General features: G+C 38.6%; 1 protein-coding gene across 1 annotated transcript; it reads left to right on the forward strand.

Annotated features, from left to right (window-relative positions):
• Nucleotides 1-2,839: 2,839 nt before the first annotated feature.
• On the forward strand, nt 2,840-15,597 carry LOC133462355 (lysophosphatidylserine lipase ABHD12-like). The gene is made up of 13 exons (XM_061743567.1): nt 2,840-2,944; nt 3,040-3,287; nt 7,767-7,869; nt 7,993-8,112; nt 8,755-8,785; nt 8,877-8,922; nt 11,173-11,302; nt 11,380-11,417; nt 11,869-11,948; nt 12,762-12,844; nt 14,429-14,507; nt 14,596-14,729; nt 15,484-15,597. The coding sequence occupies exons 2-13, from the start codon at nt 3,185-3,187 to the stop codon at nt 15,509-15,511; spliced, it is 975 nt and encodes a 324-aa protein (XP_061599551.1). The 5' UTR covers nt 2,840-2,944; nt 3,040-3,184; the 3' UTR covers nt 15,512-15,597.
• The last annotated feature ends 3,633 nt before the right edge of the window (nt 15,598-19,230 follow it).

Here is a 19,230-nt window from a genome sequence, read left to right on the forward strand (position 1 = left end):
CAAGTATGAACATGCCAGACAGGGAATTTGTTTTCGTTTTTTTCACTCACTGAACCCAGATTTAAATAGTTACAAACAGTAATAGACAAATGACAGCTCTTATTAACATATATACAATTTAAAAGTAAAAGGTGCAGCAATATGAGGTAGACATGGTTATTGAAAGTAGCAGAGAGCGAAACACTGTGCAAGACGCCATCTTGGATTTTGCATGGATGGATGGATGGATGGATGGATGGATGGATGGATGCATGGATGATGGATGGATGGATGGATGGATGGATGGATGGATGGATGGATGGATGGATGGATGCATGGATGGATGGATGCATGGATGGACGGATGGATGGATGGATGGATGGATGGATGGATGGATGGATGGATGGCACTACTGCCAAGAGTCGTGATTCCATATTTGGTCACTGTCGGTTGCAGCGTAATGTTGTATTTTACAATTAAAGCCCTTTCACATCCCATATAAAAGCTATCCTACCTTTACCTTCAGACTATTTTACAGTTATTTAATTAAGCTTTATGTTTCTACTGACCACTTTGATTTTTAGTTCAGAACAAGTGGCATTAAGATATAAGCTTAATCTTGTATTTGATTTTAAAATTATATAGTCATAAAATGATTCTCATTCTCTCTTTATTCAGTATTCAATTACACTGAGACTCATTGTTTCTGGACAGACGTACACAATTGGATATCTCTTAAAATGAATAATGTTCCACCTTTGGAATTAAGCTATATTATTTTCTTCATGGATGATTTGGAATTTTCTGTTTCTGATATTATTCATATAATTTTGTTACTGGGTAAGTACCATATTCATTGTGTCAAATGGAGAAATTGTAAACCCTCCTTCCGGGGTTTTATTAACGATTTTAAGATTTTTTTCACATGTCTCAAAAGAGTAGAAAACAAAAATGCAAGTAAAATAAGTCTAGACATGCTCGTTATTTGTTATTTTAATTTAATAATTCCTCTCCTTTTCTATGCTCCATTATGTGAATTTAAATGCTTGATTTATTTTGTTATTCATATATAATTCCTAGAGCGCCTTGTTTTTTGTATTCCTTACAAGAATCCCCATTTTTTTTATTTTCCTTTCTTTTCATATTGCATTTAAATTGATATTTGTCCATTATCCTCTTTGAGAGTTTGTATATTTTCAATTAAGTTTTGTTTAAAAAAAAAAATTTACACTGAAACACAGAACACTTTCACTTGTGAAACGCCACACAGAGAAAGCCAGCTCTTATTTTGAAGGAAGGTGTTGAGCGCCTGCGCCGTAATACCTCCAGTATGAGCGCATGCGCCGTAATACCTCCAGTATGAGCGCACAGCCGTAATACCTGTAGTATGAGCGCACACGGCCAGACCTATGGGCCAGACAAGTGAAGGGCGGCTTTGTCTGGGAGGAACCTGCAACTGCTGGGCTGGACTTCAGAAATACTAAAATGGCATCACTGTCTTCCGTTGGACTGTCGTTTTTTCCAGCATCATTCAAGTACAGAGACACATCCTGGCCTGTGGCAAACGACTTGCTGACTTTTAAAAGCTGTATTGTGCAATTCTTGCACCAAATAACCCTTATGCATCTCATATTTCAGTGTACACCCTACATATTTGTGCCAAACAAACATAAAAGGGAAGGTTCTTTACTCAAAACAACAAAGTGGTTTATTTACCGTTACTGTATTTACATGGAAATGAGTGATTTAGTAGACACTTCAGGCCATGCTGAGTGTTGTTTCTGTTTAAAACTATTTAAATTAAAGAATATAACAGGCCCAGATGTACAAAGTAAGCATGAGTTACCGATTATTTTAGGGTGTACAGGACTGTCTCAGAAAATTAGAATATTGTGATAAAGTCCTTTATTTTCTGTAATGCAAAAATGTCATACATTCTGGATTCATTACAAATCAACTGAAATATTGCAAGCCTTTTATTATTTTAATATTGCTGATCATGGCTTACAGTTTAAGAAAACTCAAATATCCTATCTAAAAAATTAGAATATTCTGGGAATCTTAATCTTAACTGTAAGCCATGATCAGCAATATTAAAATAATAAAAGGCTTGTAATATTTCAGTTGATTTGTAATGAATCCAGAATGTATGACATTTTTTTTTTTTTTTTTTTAATTGCATTACAGAAAATAAAGAACTTTTTAACAATATTCTAATTTTCTGAGACAGTCCTGTATTGTTATAACAGATAACTGTATGTTTTAATGGCTTTTGTTCTCTGTTTTCTTATCCACCTAGACACAGATCCAGTGCAGATGTCTGGGGTAGCTTTTTAAAAATATAAATAATTATCAGCCAATATATCAACTAAAATGTTGGTTGTTTCTTTTTTTTTTTAGCTTCTTTTCATTTAATGTGGCTGAAAAAGAAAAATCAAAACATAATGTTCCCAGAAAGTTCTGGGAATCATTAATTGTTAGCTGGTGTAAAAAAAAAAACAACAAAAAAGAGAAAAATATACACAATGGCCAAAAATAACTAGGATATGATTAAAAAGAGATTTAATAAAATCCACCATATGTGGAATAGAAATATGCACAATAATAAAAATGTAACAGAAAATATCTAAGAAACACATATTGGCTATAAATATGTGCAAAAAAACATTTTGGAGTAATAAAAGGGGACATAAAATCAATTATACAGATATTTAAACATATAATTTGAAGCTGAGAATGGACAAAAAGGAAAAAATGTGCTTCCACACGTCTTTAGTAGTGTTTTGTTGTTGAAACTGAAGGAAATAATCCATAAATAATCAAAAAAACGAGTCACGTGTACGTCAAAAACTACATTACCCACAATGCCTCGGTGTGAAACTCCCACTCAAGCTAGTTATTTATGTTTTATTTTCTTTGTTGCATCCAAAGACGTCTGTCTCACCAACCGTGACGTTTAAAAGCCGTGAGTAAAATTTGAAAATATAATTTGTGTAATCTTCACATCGCAAGTGCAAGTTTTTGTCATATTTTATTAAAAAATCGCTCTCTCTTCCGTAGCAGCTTCAGATGAACGTTGACCTAATTTCTCTGAATGTCCCAACACTCGTAAATCCGGCCGGAGTCCAACCAGGAGACATTCTGAAGCAGAAGACTCTGATTTGGACGGAGAGGCAGGTCGCCTTGCTAAAAGGCAGCGGCAGAAATGAGGAGAGCGGTGTCGTATCTGCTGAGCGTGTACGCGGCGGTGCCTGTCATTCTCTACCTGTTTCCATGGTTACTGGGACACGTCATCTTCTCTCACCTGTGTAAGTGACGACACCTGCAGAACTAATATTTATTCACACTACAGTCACTGCATGTTATACACATACAGTACTCGTAAAAAAAAAATCAGGGGGATGGTGTATTTTATCATATGGGGACAGATAATTTGTGCTGATTACAAATAATATAATATATTAGAAATAATAGCAGTGACCAAAACACCTGCAGAAATACTGCAGGAATGACATAGCAGCAGTTAAATGCAGCCTTCTGTAAGCTTTAAATATCCACTGGGCTTACATCAAATACATCAAAACAACTATAAAAAACAGTTTTCTGAACTTATCAATATGACTCTGTCCTTCACAGGATAAGTAAAATGGATCACTGCAAAAACTTAAAATCTTAACAAGAATATTTGTCTTATTTCTAGTTAAAATGTCTCGTTTTAGTAATAAAATCTCATTACATTTAAAACAAGTCTCGTTACTGGAAAAAACAACAATTTTCACCGGTTTCAAGTATATTTTCACTTGAAATAAGTAGAAAAATCTGCCAGTGGAACAAGATTTTTTTGCTTGTAATAAGAAGATAAATCTTGTTCCACTGGCAGATTTTCCTACTTATTTCAAGTGAAAATTTACTTGAAACAGGTGAAAATTGTCAAATAAGTTATTTTTCTGATGTTATTTTTCTGGTGATGACTCTAAATGTTGAAATAGCAGTAAAACCACATTCATTGATGAAATGACATAAGGGATGGAAAGGGGGGATGACAGTTTTACAGGGAGGATGATTTGGACCATTTTTATTTCAGGGGGGGATGATTTTGACCGTTTTTATTTCAAGGGGAGGTGATTTTGACCGTTTTTATTTCAGGGGGGGATGCCATCCCCCCTCATTCCCTCTCAACTCGAGTACTGATATTATATATAACAATGTAATGTTTGTTAGAATAGATCAATTGTAAGAAAACAAATTGGTCAAACATTTATATGCTTATGCACAATTTATGAATGTTAACTTTACAGAGATACTCCTCAAGATGCAGATATGTATTCATTTCCATCATAGTTAGATATGTAAAGTATATGCACAAAACTTTCTGGCATGATTTTTCTGACATCATGACAAAACTTCTAGGAGTGCATCTTCTATTAGATCCTCAAACCTGTTTATTAGGAGATACTATAAATATTGATGCCCGATCAAAATAAGAATCTGGTCATTATAGGTGTTAAACTGAAGCAAATATCATAATCATAAATTAGGTTTATTGGCCAAATCAGGTCAAGCAAGACAGAGAATTTGACTCGGTTATTTTCGCTCATTGTACAGTGTGAGAAAGTGAGCAACCCCTCCCCTTCTCACCATCACCGGACTTGTTTTAATATGTGTGGCAGAGTGGAGGATTGGGCGTGGTCTGCTGGGGAGCAGCACACAGGTGTGCCTGGTTCTGCTGATTAAGGCACACCTGTGTCCAATCAACGTCCCCAGCCTGCCAGGGTTTATAAACAGCAGCGGTATACCAGAAGAGGCGGCTGAGTAGGGGTAGCTTGTTGCGAGGCTATGCCCCATTGTGCTTTTTATTAGAATACTGTTTTTGCCTTCCGCCTTTATGTCTTTGTGCTTTGTTTTTGCACACAATAAACAGCCTTATTTTTTGGCATTCTACGCTCTGCAAGGTTCTTTTTACACCTCATCACCCATCTCCAGTTTTGCCTTGTCCCCTTGTACGTGGGGAGGCCGCTCTGGTTCCTCACATTTGGTGTCAGGAGTGGGATCTTTGGCGCCACCTGAAAACTGGAGAGAAGAGGTGGGAAGCGACGCCGTGGGTTTGGCGGAGTCTGGGAGACCCGGTGACCAGCAGGAGTCTGGGAGACCCGGTGACCAGCAGGAGTCTGGGAGACCCGGTGACCAGCAGGAGTCTGGGAGACCCGGTGACCAGCAGGAGTCTGGGAGACCCGGTGACCAGCAGGAGTCTGGGAGACCCGGTGACCAGGAGGAGGTCGGCAACCGGCAGGATGCGTCCTCGGATACCGGGAGGAAGCGCCCTCGGATACCGGGAGGAAGCGTCCTCGGATACCGGGAGGAAGCGTCCTCGGATACCGGGAGGAAGCGTCCTCGGATACCGGGAGGAAGCGACCTCGGATACCGGGAGGAAGCGACCTCGGATACCGGGAGGAAGCGACCTCGGATACCGGGAGGAAGCGACCTCGGATACCGGGAGGAAGCGACCTCGGATACCGGGAGGAAGCGACCTCGGATACCGGGAGGAAGCGACCTCGGATACCGGGAGGAAGCGACCTCGGATACCGGGAGGAAGCGTCCTCGGCAACTGGGAGGAAGCGGCCGGCAACCGGAGGAAATGGCCGTTTTCCGGTCTCGCAACGGGGTTGGCGAGACTCCAGAGGGGGAGGGAAGTGTGAGAAAGTGAGCAACCCCTCCCCTTCTCACCATCACCGGACTTGTTTTAATGTGTGTGGCAGAGTGGAGGATTGGGCGTGGTCTGCTGGGGAGCAGCACACAGGTGTGCCTGGTTCTGCTGATTAAGGCACACCTGTGTCCAATCAACGTCCCCAGCCTGCCAGGGTTTATAAACAGCAGCGGTATACCAGAAGAGGCGGCTGAGTAGGGGTAGCTTGTTGCGAGGCTATGCCCCATTGTGCTTTTTATTAGAATACTGTTTTTGCCTTCCGCCTTTATGTCTTTGTGCTTTGTTTTTGCACACAATAAACAGCCTTATTTTTTGGCATTCTATGCTCTGCAAGGTTCTTTTTACACCTCATCACCCATCTCCAGTTTTGCCTTGTCCCCTTGTACGTGGGGAGGCCGCTCTGGTTCCTCACATACAGTAAATAGACAAATGGCTCTTATTAACATATATACACTTTTTTTTTTAAAGTGAAAGGTGCAGCAGTATGAGGTAGACATGGTTATTGAAAGGTGCATTGTTACAGCATATGATTGTGGTTATTATTATATATTATATTATTGTTATTATTATTATTGTTATTATTATTATTATTATCATTATTATTATTATTTTGGCATAGTGGTTGATTAGTCTGAATATAAATATGACTATTTAATAGTAGTCATATAAATATGACTATTTCATAAAATAATTAAACAAAAATAGTCAAGTGCACCCTTACTGCTTCAATTTGGATTAAGAGGGTAAATAAAATCAGGCTTTTTTACACATTGCTGGTGTGGTGCGTTCAGGTCAACAAACCGGACTGTGCAATAACTTTGTGCAATATTACATGACACTTTTTTTCTTTTCTATCCATATAATTCTATTTTATGGCACTGCACTTTTTATTTTTATTTTTTATGTCTATTTTTCAATTTTGTATCTTTTTATCTTAATGGGTGTTTGGCTTTTGGGGTGTTTGATTTGTATATGACAGTGCTGAGTGAGTGAGATGGAGATGTCAAACTCCCAAAGGGATCAATAAAGTCGTCTGAATCTGAATCTGACAATGCCAAGCAGGGAAGACATCAGCAATTATTTTAGAGGAGCAAATGCTGACGCTGATCGGCATGCGAAGGATTATGAGGTTGTTTGGTTTTTTTTAAACACTTTAGAGTCCATCGTTCTGCTGCCAGAAAGATGATTCACAAGCCAAGAACAGCAAAGGCATTTGTTAATCTTCCCAGGAGTCGTGTCCTCGGTGCTCGGCCCAAGGTCGGACTGTGTAATGTCACAGAGATATTGCAAGACAAAAAAAACACAAAACTTGAGAACTATGACTTAGTCTCCACAGACTTCAGCCAGAAAGACAAACATTAAAGTTCATGGCTGAGAAAACAAGACTTTAGGTTAGTTTTCCTTCAATAAATAATGACATGTAAGGTGTGTTTACCTGATTTAATAAAGAGAACAAGATAATTTTAAACGATTATTTCCTGATATAAGGATTAAAAGAGGACTGTATTTCCCACATTTGCACACATTTCATGAACAGAAAAGTAATTAATTCATGACCTGAGACTGGTTTTCAAATATTGTCAAATAACAAGTTATTTTTCTGGTAATAACTCTTGTTTTAAGTGTAATGAGATTTTTTGACTAAAAATGAGACATTTTTACTAGAAATAAGACAAATATTCCTGGTAAGATTTTGAATTTTTGCAGTGTATCAGCATTCTGGGAGCTGATTGGTCCTTACAGCATCATTAGCTGCCAAAACTTGCTGTTGAATCTCAATATAATACTCGTACTAATATGTTGCAGAACTACAGTCATATAATTCATGCAACAGCTAAAAAAAACAGTTTTAATAACACTAACCCAAATCAATATCAGAATCAAATCGGACAGAATCAAATCTTGATAATCGATTCTGAATCTTAAGAATCGGAAGCGATTCTTGACATTTGAATCGATCCCTAGCCCTGATCTTAAGTATGTAATTTCTGAGGTGCTATGACGGGATCTGCACTAACTCCTGTCAGGAAGGGAGGCATCGAACCGACGCCCGCTTGCTCACCTTGTGTCCTCTCCGCCACAGTGAGGTTCCCATTCTTCGTGGATCTGAGCCGACCTGAAGACGTGCTGAATCACACCTGCAACTTCTACCTGAGCAGCGAGGACGGCGTCTCCCTGGGAGTGTGGTAGGCAGGCCGTCTCCCGACCGCCGCAGTCGCTCAGAAACCCCTGGAAACTCAGGCGTCATGTTTGTGTGTCTCTCAGCCGTTATGTTTGTGTCTCTCAGCCGTTATGTTTGTGTCTCTCAGGCACACGCTCCCCGCCGGCCAATGGGAGGCGGCCGCTGGGAAAAGCCCCGACTGGTACCAGGAGACTCTGGGAGACGGGAGACCTGTTATCATCTATCTCCATGGCAACCTGGGGACCAGGTGGGTTGGGATCCTCCAAGGGAATATGATGCTAATAGAGTCCAGCGGGGATTACATGACTTGCACTGCAAAAACTCAAAATCATAACAAGAATATTTTTCTTATTTCTAGTTAAAATGTCTCATTTTTAGTCAAAAAATCTCATTACACTTAAAACAAGACTCATCACTGGAAAAAAACTACAATTTTCACCTGTTTCAAGTAGATTTTCACTTAAAATAAGTAGAAAAATCTGCCAGTGGAACAAGATTTTTTTGCTTGTAATGAGAAGATAAATCTTGTCCCACTGGCAGATTTTTCTACTTATTTCAAGTGAAGAGTTACTTGAAACAGGTGAAAATTGTCAAATAACAAGTTATTTATCTGGTGATGACTCTTGTTTTAAGTGTACTGAGATTTTTTGGACTAAAAATGAGACATTTTAACTAGAAATAAGACAAATATTCCTGGTAAAAAAAACAAAAAATATATAATTTATATATGGTATTTTTTTTATCCATTTAAACCTTTTTTGAATTGAAAAAAAAATCAGTTTTTCAGAAAATATAGGCGTCATGTCATTAACCCACATACAGACACACACAACGTTAGTTTCATCCAGCTTGTTTTTCTTCTCACTCGTGTCTGTTTTTATCCCTCCAGGGCGATACGTCACCGAGTGGAGCTGGTGAAGGTGAGATTCCTGCTCCGAGACGCCACTGCTTCCATTTCTCACGTTGACTTTCCAGCTTCAAGACAATATTGTTGTGTTTTTTCTGCGCTAGATCCTGAGCGCTGCAGGGTACCACGTCCTATCTTTGGATTACAGAGGTAAGATATAGGCCCAATCCCAATTCTCCTTCACTCGCCCTTCTTTTCTCCACTCGCACTTCTTTTCTTCCCTAAGCCCTAAAAAAGAAGGGGGAGATTTTAGGGCACTTGAGATCTAGGGCACTTGGCCCAGGTGCCTGTCCCAATTCTCCCCCTACCCCTCGTTTTCATCCCTTCCCTGATCAGGAAGCTGAGAGCCAAAAGCTGTTTTAATTTCAGCTGTAGCGCTGTTAATATGGCACTGTATTAAGCTTTAATATTTTTTCAGGTATAATGGTAACCTTAAGATCCCCAACCGGGGCTCAGTTTATCCAAATAACGCCTGTTAAGAAATTTGACCCGATGTTTTCGGAGATGAGAAGAGCCGCCGCCCCCGGGGAGCAGCCTCAGCTCACAGCCCGAGAAGAGACGTCTCCGCCGGGTCAAGCTGCTCCGTCAGCCCCGGGAGAGACACTCTCTCCCGGGACGCAGCTCTGTTGAGAATCACGCCGGCTGAAATAAATCATTTAGGAATATGTTGGTTTAATAGATGAAATCTAACAGTTGTAGCTACGCCTGTTAAGAAATTTGCTCCGAAATTTAGAGATTTCTGTCTGCCGGGTCCGGAGCTTGGGTCCGCGTTAAATCGACGCAGAGCCTACGGCGTAGGTTGCGTAACCTCCGCCGTAGGCTCTGCGTTGGTGTAACGCGGAACCATAAATCCCTTTATTCTGGCGTGATCTTCCGCAACTTTATCTGAAAGTGTGTAAATTACCCAGATAACAGCTGGATTACTTTGTGGTTTCTGAAGACTATTATATCAGAAACATCCAAAACAAATCTGACGAGTCACAGGATTATTTCTCTCTATTTCTCTGAGACCAGTCTGCCTGTTTGCCTTCGGTCGGCGAGTCAAATCGACGCAGAGCCTCTTTTTTTCATACCCCCTCGCTCGCCAAGTCAGCATCTGAAATCCCTCGATTTGAAGGGGCTATTCTCAGCCCCTAGCCCTCGTTATGCCCCCTCCCCCTAGGTGAAAAGAGGAATTGGGACACCACTACCTTCACGGGAACGCGCAAAAGTTAGGGTTAGGGAAGAAAAGGAGGGCGAGGGGGAGTATTGGGACGCACCCTAAGTCTTTTACCTTTCGTCATAAACATCAGAGGAAAAAGATTGAGATTTATTTAGAAATAAAGATCAAAGTTGGGATTATGTAACAATTTTTTTAAATTGTATATATGTTAATAAGAGCCATTTGTCTATTTACTGTTTGCAACTATTTAATTCTGGGTACAGTGAGCGAAACAACCGGAGTCAAATTCCCTGTCTGGCATGTTCAAACTTCTGATTCTCTATTCTTCCTTGTATTGCGGTGCCCTCTTGTGGTCAGAAGTGGTATTACCACTTACCACAGTGACTTTACATTGACTTTGCATTAAAATAAGAAACCCATGTTTTTTTTAGTTGGTGGATGTTGGATGTGGAAGTTATTTATCTGTTTTCCTGATGATATCGTCGTCTAATACGACATTTAACTTTCCATCTATTGTTAATTTAGCCAGACATCCCGATTATTTACCTCTTGGATGCAGTTAATTGGTCTGTTTCTTCTGGATTTGACGTTCATTTGCACGAGCGAGTATAACCGATAACAGGAGAAGTTGCTTTTATACTCCTCCAGAGTAAAAGTGATGTAATAGATGCTTTTAGTTCATGAAATCAGAGTTATAGAGGTTCCTCTAATTTACTTTCAGGACCTGTAGATGAGTTAAAAGCAGAGAACTAGCTGCCGCCTGATTGGATGGTTGGATTTGTCACTTTCCAACCAAATTAAGGTGAAAAAACAGGGTCAGAATCCAAAAGTTGTGGACCAAATTATCCCATACTGACAGTAGCTGACGTAGCTATTTATCTGTTTATTTAACTGTTTTCCTGATGATATCCTCATTTAATATGACATTTAACTTTCCTTCTATTGGAAATTTCGTCAGAAATCTTTATATATATATATATATATATATATATATATATACATATATACATACATACATCGAGACAACTTCTGTTGTAATAGACGCTATATAAATTGAATTGAATTGAATGGGATGAGGATGCAACCGGTCAGGGAGATGCAGGAGCGTCCGGTAACCACGGTTACTGGACCCTCCTATCCAGAGTGACGGTAACCACGGTTACAGGACCCTCCTATTCAGAGTGACGGTAACCACGGTTACTGGACCCTCCTATTCAGTGACTGCTCGTCTCCTCCAGGTTTCGGGGACTCCAGCGGCGAGCCCAGCGAGGCCGGCCTGACCCGTGACGCCCTCCACCTGCACGGCTGGGTGAAGCAGCGCAGCGGCGGCAGCCCGGTCTGCCTGTGGGGCCACTCGCTGGGCTCCGGGTCAGTTCACCACGTCACCCTCAACACCGTCCACCTTTCACACAGTCACACTTTAACATCCTGTCTTCATTTCGTAGGGTGGCGACAAACGCTGCGGTGAAACTACAAGAGCAAGGTGGGTCACATTTAGTTTCACACCTGAAATAGAAACCTGACTGCAAGACTGCAAAAACTCAAAATCTTAACAAGAATATTTGTCTTATTTCTAATTAAAATGCCTCATTTTTAGTAAAAAAATCTCATTACACATAAAACGAGACTCATCACTGGAAAAAACAACAATTTTCACGTGTTTCAAATAGATTTTCACTTAAAATAAGTAGAAAAATCTGCCAGTGGAACAAGATTTTTTTACTTGTAATGAGAAGATAAATCTTGTCCCACTGGCAGATTTTTCTACTTATTTCAAGTGAAAATTTACTTGAAACAGATGAAAATTGTCAAATAAGTTATTTTTCTGGTAATGACTCTTGTTTTAAGTGTAATGAGATTTTTTCATTCATGAATATTCATGAAGACGAGGATTTAAGTTTCATATGGTGTTTTTATGTTTGTCTGGTGGTCAGGTTCTGCTGCCGACGCTTTAATCCTCGAAGCTCCGTACACGAAGATTGGAGACGTTGTGATGGAGCATCCGATCGCTAAGGTGGGGTCACCGGGGATTTGTTTCCCAGAGTTGTTCCTTTATTCAGAAATAATTATGAATTAATTGCACTATTCTGACTGAAACCGTGGTTTAAAGCCAGTCTGGTGCGGCGATACCACCTCTGACCACAAGGGGGCGACACATCCCAGGAGCGTTTATGCGTCTCGATCCGAGTTAAATAAAACCGGATCAAAATTGTTATGGTCGGACTAACACACCAGATAACGCAGTTGGGTTTGCGGTAATCCCTGCATGTACGCTTTCAACCGTTCCAACGTTTCCAGCCTAAGATGTGACCCCGAAAGAACTGGAGGAACCAAATACACAGAGGAAAAAACAAGATGCACAGAGCTTTAAGTGTGTTCATTAGTCGACGGAAGAGTATTAGGGCCAGGCAGGAGAAAAATAAAATTACTATTTTTGAGGAGGAAGATTTTTTTTCCCCATTATGCACTTTGAGAAAAAATTCGAAATGTCGAGATTAATGTAGAAGTACAATTTCGAGAAAAAAGTCGAAATGTCGAGAAAAAAGTCGAAATGTCAAGATTAATGTTGAAGTACAATTTCGAGAAAAGTCGAAATGTATTTCAACTTTATTCACGGAATTTCCACTTTATTCTTGAAATTGTATTTCAAGATTAATCTCAACATTTCGACTTTTTTCTTGAAGTGCACAATAAAAAAAAGAAATCTTCACCTCTCAAATATTTTTTCTCCTGCATGGACCTAATACTCTTCTGTATTAGTCTGATATGCTGCTGTTGACAGATTTATGTCTTTGTATTTATATGGCACTAATCCTTTTTTTCCCAGATGTACACGATCCTTCCAGGATTCAGGAGCTTGGTTTGGAACATCCTGGAGAAGAACAACATAGAATTTGCTAACGATAAAAAGTAAGTGTCTTTTAAAAAAAAAAACGTGACTAAGGCCCCGTTTACACGTAGCAAAAACGGTGGCGTTTTCATGCGTTTTGGCCGTTCGTTTACATGAAAACGAAGCTCAAAGTCACCAAAAATGATCACTTCTGAAAACTCCAGCCAAAGTGGAGATTTGCAAAAACTCCGTCTTCACGTCTGCTTGTAAACGGAGGGAAACGGACATTTAGGCTTCAGAACGTCACATTATGCCACAGAAACGTCACCACACTACAAAAACTCAAAATCTTAACAAGAATATTTGTCTTATTTCTAGTTAAAATGTTTCATTTTTAGTCAAAAAATCTCATTACACTTAAAACAAGACTCATCACTGGAAAAAAGTGACAATTTACTTGAAACAGGTGAAAATTGTCAAATAAGTTATTTATCTCATGTGTCATGTCATGTGTGCGACCTGTGTTTATAATTTGTTTGGCCACCGTCAATATTTTCTTGTATTTACCTGTTTTATATTCTAAAGTCACACTTAAAAGTAACTCCACTTCTCTGTCACTCCAAACGAAAGACTCTTGTTCATCTTGGAAGTAACTGGAAGTTACACGTGTCATTTGTTGACGGTTTTTTCCAGGATTCTGATTGGCTAGCATGACTTTATCTTCTCGTTACACTGCCCCCTGCAGGTTTGGCTGCTCATAGCACCTTAACAGATATTTATGCAGGTTCGTTTACGTCAGGGGTGGGCAACCCAAAATGTTGAAAGAGCCATATTGGACCAAAAACACAAAAAACAAATATGTCTGGAGTCGCAAAAAATTAAGTCTTGTATAAGCCTTAGAATGAAGACAACACATGCTGCATGTTTCTATATTAGTTATAACTCGTCGGGGGAGATTTTTTTTTCCATTATGCACTTCGAGAAAAAAGTCGAAATGTCGAGAAAAAAGTCAAAATTTCGTGAAAAAAAATCAAACTGTTGAGAAAAAAGTCGAAATGTCGAGAAAAAAGTCAAAATGTCAAGGAAAAAGTCGAAATGTTGAAAAAAAAGTCAAAATTTTGTAAAAAAAAAACGAAATGTTGAGAAAAAAAAGTCAAAATTCCGAGAAAAGTCGAAATGTCGAGAAAAAAGTCAAAATGTTGAGAAAAAAGTTGAAATGTCGAGCAAAGTCAAAATTTCATAAAAAATCGAAATGTCGAGATTAATGTTGAAGTACAACCTCGAGAAAAAGCTTGATATGTTGAGAAAAAAGCCAAAATCTCGAGAAAAAAGTCGAATTGTCGACGAATGTCGTCGAAATGATTAAAAAGGAAAGGAAAAAGAGAAAAAAAAGGAAAAAAAAGAAGAAAAAAAGAAGAAAAAAAGGAAAAAAAATGCTCAATTTTTTTTGAAAAAGCTCCAGGAGCCACTAGGGCGGCGCTAAAGAGCCGCATGCGGCTCTAGAGCCGCGGTTTGCCGACCCCTGGTGTAAATGATGGTATTTCTCAAAACGTAGATGGGGAAATATCCGTTTTTGTAAATACCCGGCTCTGTGTAAACGTGGCCTTTATCTCAATCTTTGGCGTGGAAGTGCATAAATGACTCGAGTGTTTTTTCTCGTGCAGTTTGAAGACGATGACCAGCCCGCTGCTGATCCTGCACTCGGAGGACGACAACCTGGTTCCCTACCACATGGGCCGGCAGGTAAAGGCTCCTCCCCCGCCTCGTTCAGGCCTCCCACCAGCAAACGTTGCTGTGATTACAGGTTTTTATTTTACGTTTCTGTCGTCAGCTGTACGAGATTTCCCTGCAGACCCGGAGAGAGTTAAACACGGACGCCCGGGTTGAGATGATTTCCTACGACGCAAACCTGGGATTCTCTCACAACAACATCTACCTGGACCCCAGTCTGTTGGACGTGCTCGAGTAAGTAACAAACAGCTGATGTTTTCTTCCTGTGACGTCGGAAAAGCTGCAGTTTAGACACCAGGGAAGCAGTTAATGATTGCTGGAGAAAATCTGGGACTCAGGATGACGATCACTTCCATGTATTTTGTGATTGCAAGGTTTTTGTAGCCTATAGACGGTCTGCTAAAACTCAAAATCTTACCAGGAATATTTGTCTTATTTCTAGTTAAAATGTCTCATTTTTAGTCAAAAAATCTCATTACACTTAAAACAAGAGTCATTACCAGAAAAATAACTTATTTGACAATTTTCACCTGTTTCAAGTAAATTTTCACTTGAAATAAGTAGAAAAATCTGCAAGTGAGATTTATCTTCTCATTACAAGCAAAAAAATCATGTTCCACTGGCAGAATTTTCCACTTATTTTAAGTGAAAATCTACTTGAAACAGGTGAAAATTGTTGTTTTTTTTTTCAGTGATGAGTCTTGTTTTAAGTGTAATGACATTTTAACTAGAAATAAGACAAATATTCTTGTTAAGATTTTGAGTTTTTGCAGTGAACTAATGGAGTATTTTACAAAGAAAATTATATTAGACAAATCAGAAGTTCTACAAAATGTCACGCCAATGTTATGTTAACTTACTTGAAGTGATTTTGACGCTATGTAAATCTGCATCTGTGAAAGCAAGGCTTTTCCAAATAAAAAAAAAACACAAAAAAGCTGCAGTCTAATCCAGTAAATGTACTTTTTCTTTTTTTTTTTTCTTGCAGGAAATTTCTTGAAAACTTGAAACGGTAGCGCAACTTCCTCCTTTTATCTGTGATCAAACTGCTGAATATCATGTAACGTCACCTGAAAATGAAATTAAAACACTTAAGACATTATTTAATTGTGAGGATTTTTATTTCAGACGTGGTTTTTACTTTTCTTGTCAACTTTGAAAACTACTGAAGAAATTTCATCTGGACAGATCCGACCCGGGAAACCTGCAGGAGTATTATATAAAAGATACAAAAAACCTGACTAAGTTGTCGGAGCGCCGGTCCATCCGACCTCTGGGAATGTTGGATCCGACGACCTTTACCCCCTCGATACTAAAGTAATGTAACAGTGCAATGTAACATATTCTCATCAATAAAGCATATTTTACATAAACATATTTTAAAATTTTCAAGTAACAAAATAACATATTAATATTTGAACCATTTTTCAGATTTTTTCAGTTATTTTATTGTCTGAAAAATGGTTCAAATATGTTATTTTGTTATTTGAAAAATCTTTAATTTGTTTTGTTGATGAGAAAATATGTTTCTCTATTTTTCTTATTTTTGTGAGGGGGGATATATATTGTTTTTCAGCACTACCTTGTTCTCTATAGCTGATATAACATGAATTACTCCTATGTGGGATCAATAAAGTTCTTATTTTTGCCATCTGAGAAAATTAAATATATTATATTTGGTGCCTAACTGTTTCCCAAGTATATTAGTGCATGTGTGAATGAATAAATGAGATATAAAACGCAAATTTCTTTATAGAAAGGTGCTTTATGAAAATAAGTCAATTTACTTGTATTAGTTTACAGCGCAGTCTTGCCATTAATCTTATTATACTTTTGACAAAATGGTTTATTCATAAATCCCGGTATACTAATCAAAAGCCTCTTTTTTGTATTTTTGAAAATGAGGTCAAACAATACATTAGAACCATTAATCTCTCCACCAATGCAAAGGCCATCAAGGCCTTAAGTTTATGTGCTCTTTTGTATTTATTTTTTGTATTTCATTGTTTCGTTGTGTCCTGATTTTCCGCAGCTGAGTGCATGTCTCCCCCTGGTGGTTGTATTGTGCTGTTTGCATCTTGTCGTTCAATAAAAAAAAGAAAAGAAAAAAAAGCAGTTTTGCCACATCCAATATGGCGGCGACGTTGACGTATCGCAGCAGCTCCATGATCGCAGCAGCTCCATGGGGCGTCTACATGTCTATGGGTGTAGCCATAGATATATATATAAAAGGCATGCGCAAGTGCGGGCGAGTTGCCAGGTCTGACGAGGAAAAGCAGCGACCGAGACTCTGAAAACAAAGCCCGACACAAGCAGCCCAAAACCACAACATAGAACATTAAGAAAGAACGATATTAGTTGGTGAATTGACCTGAATGTATTTATTTCTGCAGCTAATGAATGAACTTGACAGTAACATGAAGACCTGTGCTCTACTTATAACCTCCAACATGGTTTTAATCCCTCTTTCAATTTAAATATCTTCCTCATAAAACAACTGAATTAAACTCAATGAATTTATAAAGTTGAAAGTATAAAGTCACTATGAAAAAAGCTCATAGAACCGGCCGAGATGAACTAATATTAGAAACTGAACATGAACGTTGTAATAAAATCCTTTCATTTGGTCCTGAAGTCAAGAATTGATGTAAGTTATGTCAAAGTGTTGCATATCGTGACTTTAGTGTCACTTTAGTGTCTTAAGTGTTACATCATGTGCACTGATACAAATATTGTGCTTGATCTACTTAAACAAAATAAGTCAACTTTTTGAATGAGATTATTATGGAGATCAAGAAAGACTAGTCTTTGTATAAACTACTTAATTTTCTGTATGTAAATGCAATTACAGTCAACTTGTGTTAAGTTTACTTTATTTTTTCAAATTAATTTGACTTTACTTGCAAATGAATTTTGTACGTACTAAAAATTAAGTAGTTTATACAAAGACTAGTCTTTCTTGATCTACATAAAAATCTCTTGCGAAAAAGTTGCCTTAATTCTTTTAAAGTAGATCAAGTAAGATATTTTTTACTGTGGTGTTCTACTTAAACAAATAAAGCATGTTTCATCTAAACGTTGGTCAATCTGCCCAATAGATTCAAATTGTTAAAGGAAAAGTAAATACAACAAGATCATTGCTTGCTGTTTGTGTGTAAATGAAAAGATGGGATTACATAAATACTGCTTGTTAAGGAAAAAATGCACAATGTTTTGTTTTTTGAACAAATGCAGATTAAGTTCAAAACAAGATGTATTCATGTAAAGCAACAAACTTCATTTTTAATTGTTAATATCACAGACTTAAATATATATATATATATATATATATATATATATATATATATATATATGTGTGACCGATGTATGTCTTCTCCGTATTAATTACGCTCTGGAACTAATGTGGTGGGTAACAGCTCAAAAGGATGTTTATTCTGCAGCAACAGAAAAAGGGGTACAGGAGACAGTGCACATTAATACCAGTATGTGTGGACCAAAGCACATAGTCTATCTGCCTCATGGGAATCCTCCAGCACTGAGGGCCCGATTTACTAAGATCCTAAACAAAGAGTACTAAATTGCGTGTGCACTGAAAAAGTTTGCACGTGCTGTTGTTGTGTGTTTTGCGGGTGATCAACTAAGATTGCGTGCGTAATTGATAACAGGTGCAAACAGCAGTATTTAAAGGAGGTGTTGCGCGTCTTACGGTTTGCGGCGCAAAATGAAATTTGACGAGTTGGAGTTAGAGATATTAGTGGAAGAGGCAAATTGTTGTGCCGTATTCAGCACCCCTGCCGTGAAAAACACCCCCTCGTATATTCAATGATAAGTAGAGCAAGAAAAAAAACAACACACTGACACTTCAATATATTTATATATACACACTCACACAAACACATACTTAGGAGTTTATATTATATATATTTACAAATATTATGGAAGACAACACAGTAAGCAGGCTATTAATTAATTACATCAATAACCATTTACCCCGATTTTTGTTATGTGTGACTGTGATTGTGGGAAAGTATGACTATTGTGGAATCCATGAGCGCATTTAAACATGAATCATTAACACAAAACTGGACGCTAAACAGAACGTGACACAATGAGAATATAATTTTTGTCAAACGAGGGGGTGCTTTTCACGGCAGGGGTGCTGAATACGGCACGACACCGGGGTATGACAACTGCAGAACAAGTATAGGCACACAATGATAAACACTTTTTTCTCCATGAAAACACGTGATTTATTTATTATCACAAATAAAAAAATGAAGGTGCCTCCTGTGGCAACCTTTTGCTGAATAATACTCGATTTAACATTCAAATAAAATATTTCTCCTTTTGCATGTGGAGAATCCTCACCACAAGTTGAGCCATCCCCACCCCAGTCCTCAAATCAGGCACCAACAAGCATCCCTGCGTAATGCTGGGCAGATTAGCACCTTCCTTTCGAACGTATTTGTTAAGAATCATCTTTTATATATGTACTCAGTTGATAAAGTGTAATTGATGCAGTGATTTATTTGTATCACTGTGAGGCGCCAGTCTACAGGCCAAGGGCTCAAGGCTGAAATATGGTTCTGCGTCACACCGACGCAGAGCACACGCCGCAGCCGTGACGCCGTGCTGAACCCTTCTGACTTCTCCGTCTCTCCGTTTGGTCGCGGTGCAGTACCCCCCGCGGCCACTAGTTAGCGATCTTTTTCTGAATGGTTTATCCGACCTTTTC

The sequence above is a fragment of the Cololabis saira genome, chromosome 16 (genome assembly GCF_033807715.1).
Source record: "Cololabis saira isolate AMF1-May2022 chromosome 16, fColSai1.1, whole genome shotgun sequence".
In the NCBI taxonomy this organism is placed as follows: domain Eukaryota; kingdom Metazoa; phylum Chordata; class Actinopteri; order Beloniformes; family Belonidae; genus Cololabis; species Cololabis saira.